At 41.0% G+C, this 16,316-nt stretch overlaps 1 protein-coding gene across 1 annotated transcript in view; it reads left to right on the top strand.

The window, feature by feature from the left end:
• The window catches only part of LOC138350542 (kappa-type opioid receptor-like), a 139,728-nt gene that overhangs the window by 94,554 nt on the left and 28,858 nt on the right, over positions 1-16,316 (top strand). The window contains exon 2 of the mRNA XM_069301551.1: positions 7,970-8,204. Coding sequence (XP_069157652.1) covers positions 7,970-8,204 — 235 coding nt within the window. The remainder of the gene's footprint in view (positions 1-7,969; positions 8,205-16,316) is intronic.

Here is a 16,316-nt window from a genome sequence, read left to right as displayed (position 1 = left end):
CTTAACTTTCATAACCTAACTTTACCTATCCTAACATAACTTACCTTACCTTCCCTATCTTACCTAACTTTACCTATCCTAACATAACTTACCTTACCAATCATACCTAACTTAACCGAACTTTACCTATCCTAACTTAACTTACCTAACTTATTCTGCTTAACCTAACTTACCTACATTACCTAACTTAACCTGCTTAACCTAACTTATTTAACTTATCTTACCTATCGTAACCTAACTTGCTTTACCTAACTTAATCTTACATTCCCAAACTGATGTATCCTAACTTATCTAGTCAAACCAGGCATGATCTAACTTACTTAAGTATTCCTTCTTGTCTTTTGTGTTTCGTCAATCATTGTCTCATATTCATTTACTCTTTTCATTAGTTAATTTCTCAAATGGTCACTTATACATTTCAAGTTCTATTTGTTAGAGATTGGATATTTAAGCATTTCAAAGGTTTTTGTTATATATGGGAACTTACTCGTTTCAAGGGCAAATTTCTCAAATGGTCATTTTTGCAGATCAAGGGTTATTTGTTAAAGTTCTTCAAGTTGCTCATAAGTTGTATTTATTATGTTTGTTATCATTTATTCTTATTCCCCAACCCCCTTAAACCTAACCTCTTGTAATCTTAGTGTATTTGGTAGGTTCTAGCTTATGTTCTTATTCCCCAACCCTTTAACCTAACCTTTCAGATGTAGTTTGTTGAATATATTATCCTTTTCCTAACCTTTCAGATGTAGTTTTGTTTCTCCTTTTTGTATATTTTTACCCAAACCCACCATCCCACTTAACTTTCTTTCCTTCTTTTACTTTGTTTTCGCATATAAGTTCATTCTTTATCTTAGTAATAATAAAATTACAATAGTAAAGAATCAGATCTACTACGACTTGAAATTGAGAAAAACAAGAGAGCAAGTGAGTGAGAGCATGAAAGAAGAGCAAGGAGTAAGAGAGAGGGGGCGGAAGAAAATGGGACTAAAGAAGAGAGAATGAGAGTGAGGGTGTGAGAATGGGAGCACTAAGACTTGAAATTGAGAAAAACAAGAGAGCAAGTGAGTGAGAGCATGAAAAGAGGAGAAAAAAGTAAGAGACAGGGGGAGGAAGAGCATGGGAGCACTAAGACTTAAATTTGAGAAAAAGAAAACTAAGTGAATGAGAGTGAGGGTGTGAGAATGGGAGCATTAAGACTTGAATTTGAGAAAAGAAGAGAGCATTTGAGCAAATGAGTGAGAGGGGGAGGAAGAGAGAGAATAAGGGAGAGAGATAGAAAAGGAGGGTTAGAAGGAGTAGGAGAATCAAAGTAAAAGAAGGAAAGAAAGTTAAGTGGGATGGCGGGTTTGGGTAAAAATATACAAAAAGGAGAAACAAAACTACATCTGAAAGGTTAGGAAAAGGATAATATATTCAACAAACTACATCTGAAAGGTTAGGTTAAAGGGTTGGGGAATAAGAACATAAGCTAGAACCTACCAAATACACTAAGATTACAAGAGGTTAGGTTTAAGGGGGTTGGGGAATAAGAATAAATGATAACAAACATAATAAATACAACTTATGAGCAACTTGAAGAACTTTAACAAATAACCCTTGATCTGCAAAAATGACCATTTGAGAAATTTGCCCTTGAAACGAGTAAGTTCCCATATATAACAAAAACCTTTGAAATGCTTAAATATCCAATCTCTAACAAATAGAACTTGAAATGTATAAGTGACCATTTGAGAAATTAACTAATGAAAAGAGTAAATGAATATGAGACAATGATTGACGAAACACAAAAGACAAGAAGGAATACTTAAGTAAGTTAGATCATGCCTGGTTTGACTAGATAAGTTAGGATACATCAGTTTGGGAATGTAAGATTAAGTTAGGTAAAGCAAGTTAGGTTACGATAGGTAAGATAAGTTAAATAAGTTAGGTTAAGCAGGTTAAGTTAGGTAATGTAGGTAAGTTAGGTTAAGCAGAATAAGTTAGGTAAGTTAAGTTAGGATAGGTAAAGTTCGGTTAAGTTAGGTATGATTGGTAAGGTAAGTTATGTTAGGATAGGTAAAGTTAGGTAAGATAGGGAAGGTAAGGTAAGTTATGTTAGGATAGGTAAAGTTAGGTTATGAAAGTTAAGTTAGGTAAGATAGGTAAAGTTAGGTAAGATAGGTAAGATAGGTTAAGCAGGTTAAGTTAGGAAAGGTAGGTAAGGTAAGGTAGCATAGGTAAAGTTATGTAAGATAGGTAAGATAGGTAAAGTTAGGTAAGATAGGTAAGATAGGTTAAGCAGGTTAAGTTAGGAAAGGTATGTAAGGTAAGGTAACATAGGTAAAGTTAGGTAAGATAGGTAAGATAGGTTAAGCAGGTTAAGTTAGGAAAAGTAGGTAAGGTAAGGTAACATAGGTAAAGTTAGGTTAGGTTAGGTAAGATAGGTAAGGTAAGGTAAGTTATGTTAGGATAGGTAAAGTTAGGTTTAGGAACGTTACGTTAACTAAGTAACATTGGGTGGAGAGGATAGGTTACGTAGGTTTGAACAGTGTAGTTCAGAGAACAGTTTTAGGGTAAAGCAACTAAGTAAATATGTTTTAACAGAAATGCAGGTTTGGTATGAAAAGCTGAACTAGTTACATTTTGGAGAGAAATTTTATGACTGAAGATGTCTTAAAGAATAACATGATGGAAGAAGGAGAGTTTCTTTGATGAACGAAGGTGTCTTAGAGAACAACTTTGGGAGAACGAAGGTGAATTAGAGATCACTTTGATGCCTCTGAGAATAACTTTTATGTCTTAGAGAACAACTTTGATGAGCAAGATTAACTTTAGATGGCTCTGAGAATAACTTTTATAACATAGAAATTAACTTTAGATGTCTCTGAAAATATCTTTGATGACTTCGAGAATAACATTTGATGACTCTGAGAATAAGTTTGATAGCTCTGAGAATAACTTTAGATGTCTCTGAAAATAACTTTGATGAAAGAAGATGTCTTAGATTAACTTTTGATGCCTCTGAGAATAACTTTGATGAACAACGATGTTTTGGAAAGTTTCTCTGACGAACGAAGGTGACTCTGAGAATAGCTTTGGGTAGCTCTGAGAATAACTTTATGAATGAAGATGTCTGAGATTAACTTTGATAGCTCAGAATAACTTTTGTGGGCAAGAGAATATCTTTGGATAACTCTGATAATAACTTTGATGTCTTTGAAACAACTTTGACGAATGAGAGTGAGTTAGAGATTACCTTTGTTAACTCTAAGATTAACTTTACATGTCTCCGAGACAAACTTTTATAACATAGAAATTAACTTTAATGACCAAAAGTGAGTTAGAGATTACATTTGATAACTCTAAGATTAACTTTAGATGTCTCTGAGAATAACTTTTATGAACGAAGATGTTTTGGAAAGTTTCTCTGAAGAACGAAGGTGACTCTGAGAATAACTTTTATGTCTTAGAGAAGAACATTGATGGTTTAGAGAGAATATCTTTGATGAAAAATGATGTCTTAGATTAACTTTGATGACTCTGTGAATAAGTTTGATGACTTTGAGAACAAGTTTGATAGCTCTGAGAATGACTTTTATGCCTCTGAGAATAACTTTGATGAACAAAGATGTTTTGGAAAGTTTCTCTGAAGAACGAAGGTGACTCTGAGAATAACTTTTGTTAGCTCTTTGAATAACTTTGATGACTTTGAGAATGACTTCTGAGAACATGGGTAGTATTTGAATGCGTCTTTGATGTAATGAAAAGTAACTTTGATGTCTCGAAGATATCTTGCAGATCAACTTTGATGACAGAGATTAACTTTTGTTGTTTTAGAGATTAATTTTGATAGCTCCGAGAATAACTTTTATGCCTCTGAGATTAACTTTAATGAACGAAGATGTCTTAGAAAGTTTCTCTGATGAACGAAAGGCTACTTAGACAATAGCATTTTGATGACTGAGATTAACTTTTGATAACTCTGAGAATAACTTTGAGGATGCGAGTAAATTTTTGAGTGTTTGAGAGTGTCTTTTGATATCTCGAAGAGTCCCATTGAAGTCTTAAAGGATGTCTTTGATGTCTCAAAGGATGTCTTTGATGTCTCAAAGGATGTCTTTGATGTCTCAAAGGATGTCTTTGAGTGCAACTTTGATGTCTTTGAGTAAGTCCTTGATGTATTGAAGAGTGTCTTTGATTTCTTGAAGAGTAACTTTGGTGTAACGGAGAGCACCTTTGACTATTTTTCTTACTTAGCGACATATAATTTTAGTTACGAAAGTGTTGAAAAAGTTACATTTGACTATTTTTAGTGCTCCACAAAGTATAAATGTCAGTTAAGAACGACGATGATAGATATCTTTGACTATATTTTCTTACTTGACGATGGATAAAGTTAGTTATGAACAGTGCTGAAAAGATTCCTTTGACAATTTTTAGCTAAGCGAAAGGCTGTTTTAGTTAAGAACGGTGTTGAATGAGGTTAATCCTGACTATTTTCAGATGAGAGAAGTGATATTTCAGTTAAGAAATGACAAGGAAACATGATGAAGTAACTATTTTTAGTTGACTGATGAATACTTTAGTTAAGGAAAAGATAAAACATGACGAGGGAGACTATTTTTGTGCTCCCCAAAGTATAATGTCTGTTAAGAACAGCGATGAAAGATATCTTTGGTTATTTTTTCTTACTTGACAAAACATAATTTTAGTTAAGCAAAGACAAAAACATGATGAACATGGCTTTTTCTGTTGATTGGTGGATAATTTTAGTTATGAAATGACAATGAAACATGAAGAACACGGTTATTTTCTGATGAATGGGGAATATGTTTAGTTAAGAAATGATGAAAGTTATTATTTTTAGTTGATTGACGATGGATAAAAAGCTAGTTATGAACAGTTTTGGAAAGTTGCCTTTGACAATTTTTTCTTGATGAAACATAGCGGCTGTTAAGAAAGTGCTGAAAGAAGTTTCCTTTGACAATTTTTAGCTAAGAGAAAGGTTGTTTTAGTTAAGAACAGTGTTGAACGAGGCTATTTCTGACTATTTTTAGTTGACTGGATAATAGGTTTAGTTGAGAAATGACGAAAGTGACTATGTTTTTAGTTGATTGGCGAAAGATTTTTTTAGTTAAGGAACGTTAAATAACATGTAAGGGGAAAAACCCAGAGAACATATGGGGAACATGGCAAAGAACACATGTAAGAAAAGTTGATGAATACAGTGAACATGCTGGGAATATGAACTTACAGAGAACATGAAAACATGATAAGGAGAATAGGGATTACAAAGAATGAACAATGGACTTGTGAAGAACATGGAGAATATGACAAAAGAATGTAGAAAACATGTAAGTGAAGGTGAAAAACGAAGTGATCTTGTGAGGAACATGAACTTGTAGAGGAACATGAATATTGACAAAGAATACAAAATATGGAAGTTAGCATGAATATTGAGTATAAAAGTTGTAAAGAGAACATGTGATGAATATGAAAACATAGAAAATATGACTAGAATTTGTAGAGAACATAATGAGACTAAGAGAAAGATTACATAAAAAATGGAGATACTTGTGAAAATATGAACTGAATGGGACTGTGAACATTTGAAGAACATGGAGTGAACACGGATGAGAATACGAAGAACACAGTGAATATAGAGAAAATATGCAAATACAGTACGATTATTGAAGGTTTGGATAAGTTGGGGATGAGAAGGTAAGGGAGGGAAAGGGTAAGAGTTAAGCTGGAGACGGACTTGATCGAAAATATTTATGTCTGATGATCTAAGGCTGAGGGAATGGAGCTTGGTTAATGTCCAGATTAATTTTACTACGTTAGAAAATAAGGTGATCTTAAATCTCATGTGATATAGTTGGAAATAAAGAACTTGTACAAAATGAACTAAGCTGGGGCACAAGAGTTGAAACTTGATAACTGAACTGGTTTTTATTTACTATGTCTGAAAATGTAGTTGGGTGATTTGGACTGAGAGTAATGAATTTACAAAAGTGAGCTTGGACAGAGGACAAGAGCTAGAGTTTTATAATTGTTTACTTCATATTTACTATGTCTGAAATACAGAGCGTAAAAAATTTCGGGGAAATTGATGGTTTATTTACAAAGACTTGAGGGTGGAAGAGGGTGGGGGACGAGAGCTGGAGCTCAGTAACTGACTTGATCTTATTTACTAACTTTGAAGTATGTCTGCTTTTAATTTTAGGGAAATTGATGGGTTATTTACAAAGATATGAAGGAGAACTAAGGCGGGGACGAGAGCTGGAGCTCGATAACTGACTTGATTTTATTTACGGTGTCTGAAATACAGAGGGTAAAAATTTCAGGGAAATTGGACTGTTACTAACGATCTTGTATAAACGAACTAAGGTGGGGGACAAGCGCTGGAGCTCGATAACTGTTTTGATCTTATTTATAATGCCTGAAATACAGAGGGTAAAAATTTAAGGGAAATTGGACTGATACTAACGAAGATACGAGAGAGAGCTAAGGCGGAGGACAAGCGCTGGAGCTTGGTAACTAAATTACTGTATTGAACTACATTTGAAATATGATTATTTTTAAATTTTAGAGGGATTGGAATGATAGTATTCATTATACGACAGGGGACTAAGGTGGAGGAACGTGAGCTAGAACATGCTTACTAACATGATTTATTTGTGTAAAACTGACTTGCTTAATGAAAAGGAGCAAACATACGATGTTGGAAAATAGTTGAACTGAACTGAATGAAAGGAGAGAGAGAGAGAGAGGAGGGACGGTCCAGATATTATGAAGAAGATAAGATAAGATAAGAGGTCTGGCTGGCCGGGCGTAAAGTAAATAAAGGTGACGCGACAGATTGCGAGGTAAGGGGGGGAGGGAGGGAGGGGGGTGTGATGTACGAAACCCTGAAAACCATGACTTACACAGGTGATTTTCTAAATTTATATGAATAACTAAGGCTTACATAGACGATTTTGTAAGTTGAAAACATGTAAAACATGTCCGTAGAGTTCTCCTGGAAGCCCTAAAGAGCTACATACGTTACTTGAATTTGTCCCATAAGGCCTTAACAAACTTCTATGTCTCGGAAATTATTTTTCTCATAAGAACTTTAACAAACTCGTATGACATTATTTTTCATTATAAGAATTCCCTAATTCCAAATCTGTGAATCCCCAAATTCGCCTGAAAACCCTAAAGCGCTACAGGGGAATTTACAAATTCACCTGAAACCCCGAAGCGCTACAGGGGAATTTTCTCCCAGAAAAAAAAATTCCCCTGTAGCGCTTACACCCTACTACTACCAACAAGCGTGAGAGTGACCAGTGTGAGGTACCAACAAGTGTGAGTGACCAGTGTGAGGTACCAACAAGCGTGAGAGTGACCAGAGGTACCAACAAGTGTGAGTGACCAGTGAGAGGTACCAACAAGCGTGTGAGTGACCAGTGAGAGGTACCAACAAGCGTGTGAGTGACCAGTGTGAGGTACCAACAAGTGTGAGTGACCAGTGAGAGGTACCAACAAGCGTGTGAGTGACCAGTGAGAGGTACCAACAAGCGTGTGAGTGACCAGTGTGATGTACCAACAAGCGTGTGAGTGACCAGTGAGAGGTACCAACAAGCGTGTGAGTGACCAGTGTGATGTACCAACAAGCGTGTGAGTGACCAGTGAGAGGTACCAACAAGCGTGTGAGTGACCAGTGAGAGGTACCAACAAGCGTGAGTGACCAGAGGTACCAACAAGCGTGAGTGACCAGAGGTACCAACAAGCGTGAGTGACCAGAGGTACCAACAAGCGTGAGTGACCAGAGGTACCAACAAGCGTGAGAGTGACCAGAGGTACCAACAAGCGTGTGAGTGACCAGTGTGAGGTACCAACAAGCGTGAGTGACCAGTGTGAGGTACCAACAAGTGTGAGTGACCAGAGGTACCAACAAGTGTGAGTGACCAGTGTGAGGTACCAACAAGCGTGTATCCCCCAACAGTGTGGGGACTCGTGTGACGAGAGCGCCACCTTCTACACGCTACAACAGACCTTCACTCTGCTCTTCTACACAAACTTCGCCATCAACTTCCTCCTCTACTGCGTCACGGGGCAGAACTTCCGACGGGCGGTCAAGACACTCTGCTTCGAATCCCGTAGGTGCCGCCGCCGCCGCCCAGGCGCCGCCCACGGCCGAGACTCCATCCACTTCCCGCCCACCGCCCACAACCCGACAGGTCAGCCCACCATATTATGACTACTGCTCCAGTGCGCTACTCTGCCTAATAGCCACAGTTGCCTAACAAGCCGAATTTTCGTGAAATATTGATTTTTTTCAAATTCTTTTTCGTGTGAATTGATTAAAATTTTAATTGTATTATATATGATTGTAATTATATGTTATTTGGGTGAAAACTAACAGACATTTGATAAAACCTGACCTATCCTACCCAGCCTAACCTAACCTACCCAGCCTAACCTACCTAGTCTAACCTATCCTACCCAGCCTAACCTAACCGATATAACCTAACCTAACCTACCTAACCAAACATATCCAAGTTAATAATTCATGTTCTCATGTTCCTAATAGATTATTATTATTGGAATGGAATCGACTTAGAAAGAAATTTGAAAATAACGAAAATCATTCTGCCTGTTAGGCCCATCGGACCTTGCATACTAGGCCAAGAATTATGCTTCTGACAACATTATATCAAAAACTTTTTCTTGTGAAGGGTTCGAACCTTAGACAGCCAGGGGTTCCAAACACATTACTAGCATATCCAGTACCATAACCAATATACCACAACTGAATGTTCAAGTGTGTTAGTAGTCGGAGACTATTTACCCAACACCCGACAGTTAAAGTAGTCGGAGACTATTTACCCAACAACCGACAGCACCCGACAGTTAAAGTAGTCGGAGACTATTTACCCAACACCCGACAGTTAAAGTAGTCGGAGACTATTTACCCAACACCCGACAGTTAAAGTAGTCGGAGACTATTTACCCAACACCCGACAGTTAAAGTAGTCGGAGACTATTTACCCAACACCCGACAGCACTCGGTGGCCATAGATCACACAAAATTTTCCCCAAATCAATTCACTATATGAGGAAAAGCCTCGAGTATCAAATAACATTTGAAGCTTGCATTTACCTCATAATACAAAATAAATAATAGCAATTATATATTAAACAAAAAACGGGGATTTAGTATACTCAATACGTTAAAATTAATCAATGCGTGTTTTGGTCGGCCGTCCGATAAGCGGCTTATTTTGAGAACTGCAGCAGAATGTGAGCAGTATCTGACCAATCACCGTTTACTAATCTCCATATTTACCGTATAAAAAGTCGGAATTTAAAACTCCAAATGCGAGCTATCGCCCAGAATTCCGCACAGAAATAGCGCTCAAGAGTTATATATTAACGTATTTGTAATATATGTGTATGTATAGTAACGCTGAGGACTATAGTACATATACCGACGTAACAACGAATTTAGAAAGTAGAAATATGAACTATTGAGTTGGACAAAGGGGAAAACTGTGTTTTACTTGTGTTGCTTTGACAAACTAAACTAACTTAACCTTCCTGGGCCTTATACGCAATATCTGAGGCTTAATATAGTACACATGTGCCCTATATTAGGCCTAGGAATATTTAAGCTTGTTTTTAGCTTCATTTATTAAAAAATAATTCCACACTAGTCAGTATATATATCTAAAAGCTATATGAGAATGTTCGAATTCGTGACTATTGACGAGCGTCACAATAAGTACTATCTAAACAGGAGAATGGGTTGATAATGTGGGTGTGTGTGTGTGTGTGTGTGTGTGTGTGTGTGTGTATGTATATATATATATATATATATATATATATATATATATATATATATATATATATATATATATATATATATATATATATAACTTTAGAACACTTTCCCACCAGGAGACTCGAACCCTAGCCAGCACAGAAGCCTTCCAGCAACTGGCATAACAGGTACGCCTTAACCCGCTCCACCACTAAGGCGTACCTGTTATGCCAGTTGCTGGAAGGCTTCTGTGCTGGCTAGGGTTCGAGTCTCCTGGTGGGAAAGTGTTCTAAAGTTGTATACTTCACTCTCGTGTTTAGGAGAGTTGTGCCTTAGGCATATTATATATATATATATATATATATATATATATATATATATATATATATAATATTAGTATATTTTGGGATCAGGTTTCTCGTTTTCTCTAATGCACATGTCATTAAACACAACAGCATTGTGAATATTATTTATTTTCTTTTGGATATTTTCCGTTGAAGGCAAATATGTTCCAGCATCTGGAGGGTGAAGAACCACAAGGTCACTTCATCTTCCCATTTGTACACGTTTCTTCACCAATGTGACGTCTTCACCAGTACACAATGTTGCACTAACACAGCTGTACTGGAGTACAAGGAGTTGTTGTTGAAGATTCAGCTACTCGGAACAAAAGTTCCAAAGTAGCACGGGCTATGGTGAGCCCGTAGTGGACTTACCTGGCACAGGAGCGGGGCTGTGGTGACTTACAAGGAGACATCTAGACATTTAAAACATGTGGGCACCTCACTCTACGATTCACCAAACCCCCTTAGTCGTAGAGAGAAAGAAAGAGTAGGGTGAGGTGACTTGCCTGATTCCGGCTTCTAGCTGTCCGCCAGGTCTTACATCTTCCCTCAGGATCAATGGAGGACCATCAAACAGCTGTATGCTCCAAGCCGAATTCATCTGAATGTTGACTACTGGCGTCAGCTCCCGTATGAACACTGACTCAAGGGTACGATGCCTCTTAGGGTCGTCGGTGTGTGTGGTTATTGTCGTATCTTTCACTATGTCTTGGTGAGTCAGGATGGTGTTGTGGTGTGGAGAATATATGTGCTCTTGACCAGTTGTATTGATACAATACATTAATACACTTCAGCTTGTCACATGTTATTTCTCATAATGAAGGAAGATGTATGACGGTTGTTATAATATATGAGAGGATGCTTCCTTGCGTTAAAACTGCTAGGTTTGTATAATTCCTGTCACAACCCCCCACCCCACTATACCCCCCCCCCTCATAACACCACCACAACCCCCCACCCCACTATACCCCCCTCTCATAACACCACCACAACCCCCCACCCCACTATACCCTCCCTCATAACACCCCCACAACCCCCCACCCCACTATACCCCCCTCTCATAACACCACCACAACCCCCCACCCCACTATACCCCCTCTCATAACACCACCACAACCCCCCACCCCACTATACCCTCCCTCATAACACCCCCACAACCCCCCACCCCACTATACCCCCCTCTCATAACACCACAACCCCCACCCCACTATACCCCCCCCTCATAACACCCCCACAACCCCCCACCCCACTATACCCCCCTCTCATAACACCCCCACCCCACTATACCCCCCCTCATAACACCCCCACAACCCCCCACCCCACTATACTCCCCTCTCATAACACCCCCACAACCCCCCACCCCACTATACCCCCCCTCATAACACCACCACAACCCCCCACCCCACTATACCCCCCCTCATAACACCACCACAACCCCCCCACTCCACTATACCCCCCCTCATACCATCACCACAACCCCCCACCCCACTATACCCCCCCCTCATAACACTACCACAACCCCCCACCCCACTATACCCCCCTCATAACACCACCACAACCCCCCCACTCCACTATACCCCCCCTCATAACACCACCACAACCCCCCACTCCACTATACCCCCCTCATAACACCCCCACAACCCCCCACTCCACTATACCCCCCTCATAACACCACAACCCCCCACTCCACTATACCCCCCTCATAACACCCCCACAACCCCCCACTCCACTATACCCCCCTCATAACACCACAACCCCCCACTCCACTATACCCTCCCTCATAACACCCCCACAACCCCCCACCCCAATATACCCCCCCTCATAACACCACCACAAGACAGTGTGTGGCTTCACACAGACTCGTGGCGCGGACAGAAGAGCTCTTGTGAAAGCAATATAGAGGAGGCAGGTGGTGTGTAATGTTCCCTCATACCTCAACCTCGCCTCCACTTCTCCAACACACAATGATCTTTCAGCTATATTATTATTATTATTATTATTATAATATATATATATATATATATATATATATATATATATATATATATATATATATGTGTATATCACGAAAATAAACACGTGATTAAGAATGTGACAATGTCAGACCACGGAGGAAAAATGAAACAGGAAATTTCCTTAAGTACTTTCGTATATTAAATACATCTTCTGAAGATGTATTTAATATACGAAAGTACTTAAGGAAATTTCCTGTTTCATTTTTACTCCGTGGTCTGACATTGTCATATATATATATATATATATATATATATATATATATATATATATATATATATATATATATATATATATATATATATATATATATAAATATATATATATATATATATATATATATATATTTAGGGGGGTACCACCACCGGAGCAATTGTAGGGACCCATAGCCTCGAAGAGGAAAATAAAGAGTATTCAGAGAAGACTTTGTGGATTGTTACTGAACACTATTAACTTGTTCTTCTTCCACCCCTATTCTTTCTTTGTATTATTTTGATTACATTATGTTACAGTTTACACACACACACACACACACACACACACACACACACACACACACACACACACACACATAGGCCTGGTAGCCTGGTGGACTGTGCGCAGGACTCGTAATTCTGTAGCGCGGGTTCAATTCCGGCACGAGGCAGAAACAAATAGGCAAAGTTTCTTTCGCCGCAATGCCCCTGTTAGCTAGCAGTAAATAGGTACCTGGGAGTTAGTCAGCTGTCACGGGCTGCTTCCTAGGGGTGTGTGTGGTGTGGAGAGAGAAAAAAAAAGTAGTTAGTAAATCACTGATTTACAGTTGAGAGGCGGGCCGAAAGAGCAAAGCTCAACCCCCGCAAAACACAACTAGGTGAATACACACACACACACACACACACACACACACACACACACACACACACACACACACACACCTCATCCAGGTTTTCAGGGGTTGGGTGCGTGCCAAAGATACAGGATGCATTTCCTCTATGGATCGCGTCACTAAGGCGCTGGAACAGGAAAGTGGCTGCTTTTGAGACTCTAGTTAGTCTAATGAGTTCCTCGCCCACCTCCTTGAGCAACTTGAGTGCACATTTACCCCAGGCGCCCAGAGTCTCAGAGCCTATCGGCACGAACCTGTAACAACGTTCTAGGTCCCTGTACTTGTTAGTTTTCTGGGTCTCCCTGAAGGTGGCCGCCCCACCTCCCTCAGCTGTGCTGTAAGGTAGATAGGTATCAGTCAATGTGGATGCACAGGTGTAATCCCACACGACCTGTTTATCTTCCCTCCACGGCTGCAGGGTGACTCCATCTGGGCGTTTTTGGCTGTTGTCAGGTCTGCACAACTGGGGTTCCCTTTGTGCTGGACACCCAGCTGTAGCCAAACTTCTCTTGATGATGTCACTGACTGCTTCATGTCTGGCAATCTTTCCCTGTGTCTTACGACAGATGAGACCATATATATTTTTTATATTTGCATATAAATATATATACACACACACACATACCTGGAGTACACAGCAGCGGTGCAAGGACTGTGTCTTGGGGTACAGAGCAGCGGTGCAAGGACTGTGTCTTGGGGTACACAGCAGCGGTGCAAGGACTGTGTCTTGGGGTACAGAGCAGCGGTGCAAGGACTGTGCCTTGGGGTACAGAGCAGCGGTGCAAGGACTGTGTCTTGGGGTACAGAGCAGCGGTGCAAGGACTGTGTCTTGGGGTACAGAGCAGTGGTGCAAGGACTGTGTCTTGGGGTACAGAGCAGCGGTGCAAGGACTGTGTCTTGGGGTACAGAGCAGCGGTGCCAGGACTGTGCCCTGGGGTACAGAGCAGCGGTGCAAGGACTGTGCCCTTGGGGTACAGAGCAGCGGTGCAAGGACTGTGCCCTGGGGTACAGAGCAGCGGTGCAAGGACTGTGCCTTGGGGTACAGAGCAGTGGTGCAAGGACTGTGCCCCTGGGGTACAGAGCAGTGGTGCAAGGACTGTGCCCCTGGGGTACAGAGCAGTGGTGCAAGGACTGTGCCCCTGGGGTACAGAGCAGTGGTACCAGGACTGTGCCTTGGGGTACAGAGCACTGGTACCAGGACTGTGCCCTGGGGTACAGAGCAGTGGTACCAGGACTGTGCCTTGGGGTACAGAGCACTGGTACCAGGACTGTGTCCTGGGGTACAGAGCAGTGGTACCAGGACTGTGCCTTGGGGTACAGAGCACTGGTACCAGGACTGTGCCCTGGGGTACAGAGCACTGGTACCAGGACTGTGCCCTGGGGTACAGAGCTTTTCACTGCACTTGGGCTTGATCTTACTTGATTGACTGTCACTCTCTGCATTCTGTTTGACAAAGTTTAAAATCCAACGCCCCACTTTACCTGTTATTCCCATTGATCTCATTTTATAGGCTATCACTCCATGGTCATATTTGTCGAATGCCTTCGCAAAGTCTGTGTATATAACATGTGCATTATACTTTTCCCCTAAGGCTTCTGAAAATCTGTCATAGTGGTTGAGTAACTGTGATAGACAGGATCTTCCCAGGATCCATGTTGTCCTGGGTTGTGAAGTTCATTATTTTCCATAAAACTGGAAATTTGATTCCTAATCACTTTTTCAAAAACTTTTATTATGTGTGATGTTAGTGCAACTGGTCTATAATTTTTTGCCAAAGCTTTACTACCCCCCTTGTGCAGCGGAGCTATATCTGCAGATTTAGGTGATGCTGGTATCTCCCTCTGTATCCAGGCTCTTTCTCCATATTACGCTGAGCGCTCGCGCTAGTGAGACTTTAAATTTCTTTTTGAATAGTGAGCTCTGTGCATTGATTGATAAAGATTAAGCCACCCAAAAGATGGCACAGGCATGAATAGCCCGTAAGCTCGCTCTGTGCATTCCAGTTTCTCTTTAATATACAGACCTACTCCTCCACCTGACCAAATTACTCTGTCACATCTACATAGATTATAATTTGGGATCCAGATTTCACTATCCATGTAATCTTTCGTGTGGGTTTCTGTAAATGCACCAAATATTGAGTATGATTCTATTAGAAGGCAGCCCATCCTCCAATCAAAGACCCTAACGTGATTCCATCCACCCGCTCAACCCCAGCTGTTTATAAATGAAAAAAAAAAAACAGTTTACACACGCCTCACAACTGCTGACGTCCGAACACTTCCGGAACAAGTGCTTCACTGGCGACTGGTGTTCGAACCACAACGCTGTAAATGCTTCACCCACGTACTACAAATACAAATAATCGCCAACAGAACCTAAACACCTAACCTAACCAGTGCCTATATATGCACAATATGCTATTATAATATTAATTTATATTTGAAAAAATTGCCGTTCTGAATGGACAACATGTAAACATGTAGAAATGCGTGTGTGGGGTCGACCGCTGGATGGACTGGACTTGAGTCGAGGACATGTTGTAGAAGGCCCCAACATCTTTATTTCTTGATTTTGACTTTAGACATTGTTTGTAAATATGAATGATTTCCCATATTGTGTGTCACTCCTGGTGGGCTTTGGTAGTTCACTACCCCCCCCCCACTCTCCCCCCTGGTCCATATTGTGTGTCACTCTTGGTGGGCTTTGGTAGTTCACTACCCCCCCCCCCCCCCACTCTCCCCCCTGGTCCATATTGTGTGTCACTCCTGGTGGGCTTTGGTAGTTCTCTACCCCCCCCCCCCCCACTCTCCCCCCTGGTCCATATTGTGTGTCACTCCTGGTGGGCTTTGGTAGTTCACTACCCCCCCCACTCTCCCCCCTGGTCCATATTGTGTGTCACTCCTGGTGGGCTTTGGTAGTTCTCTACCCCCTCCCCTACTCTCCCCCCTGGTCCATATTGTGTGTCACTCCTGGTGGGCTTTGGTAGTTCTCTACCCCCCCCCCCACTCTCCCCCCTGGTCCATATTGTGTGTCACTCCTGGTGGGCTTTGGTAGTTCACTACCCCCCCCCCCTCTCCCCCCTGGTCCATATTGTGTGTCACTCCTGGTGGGCTTTGGTAGTTCTCTACCCCCTCCCCTACTCTCCCCCCTGGTCCATATTGTGTGTCACTCCTGGTGGGCTTTGGTAGTTCTCTACCCCCCCCCCCACTCTCTCCCCTGGTCCATATTGTGTGTCACTCCTGGTGGGCTTTGGTAGTTCTCTACCCCCCCCCCCCACTCTCCCCCCTGGTCCATATTGTG

Source organism: Procambarus clarkii, chromosome 46, assembly GCF_040958095.1.
Source record: "Procambarus clarkii isolate CNS0578487 chromosome 46, FALCON_Pclarkii_2.0, whole genome shotgun sequence".
Classification (NCBI taxonomy): Eukaryota; Metazoa; Arthropoda; class Malacostraca; order Decapoda; family Cambaridae; genus Procambarus; species Procambarus clarkii.
This window is presented reverse-complemented; position numbering and strand designations above follow the sequence as displayed.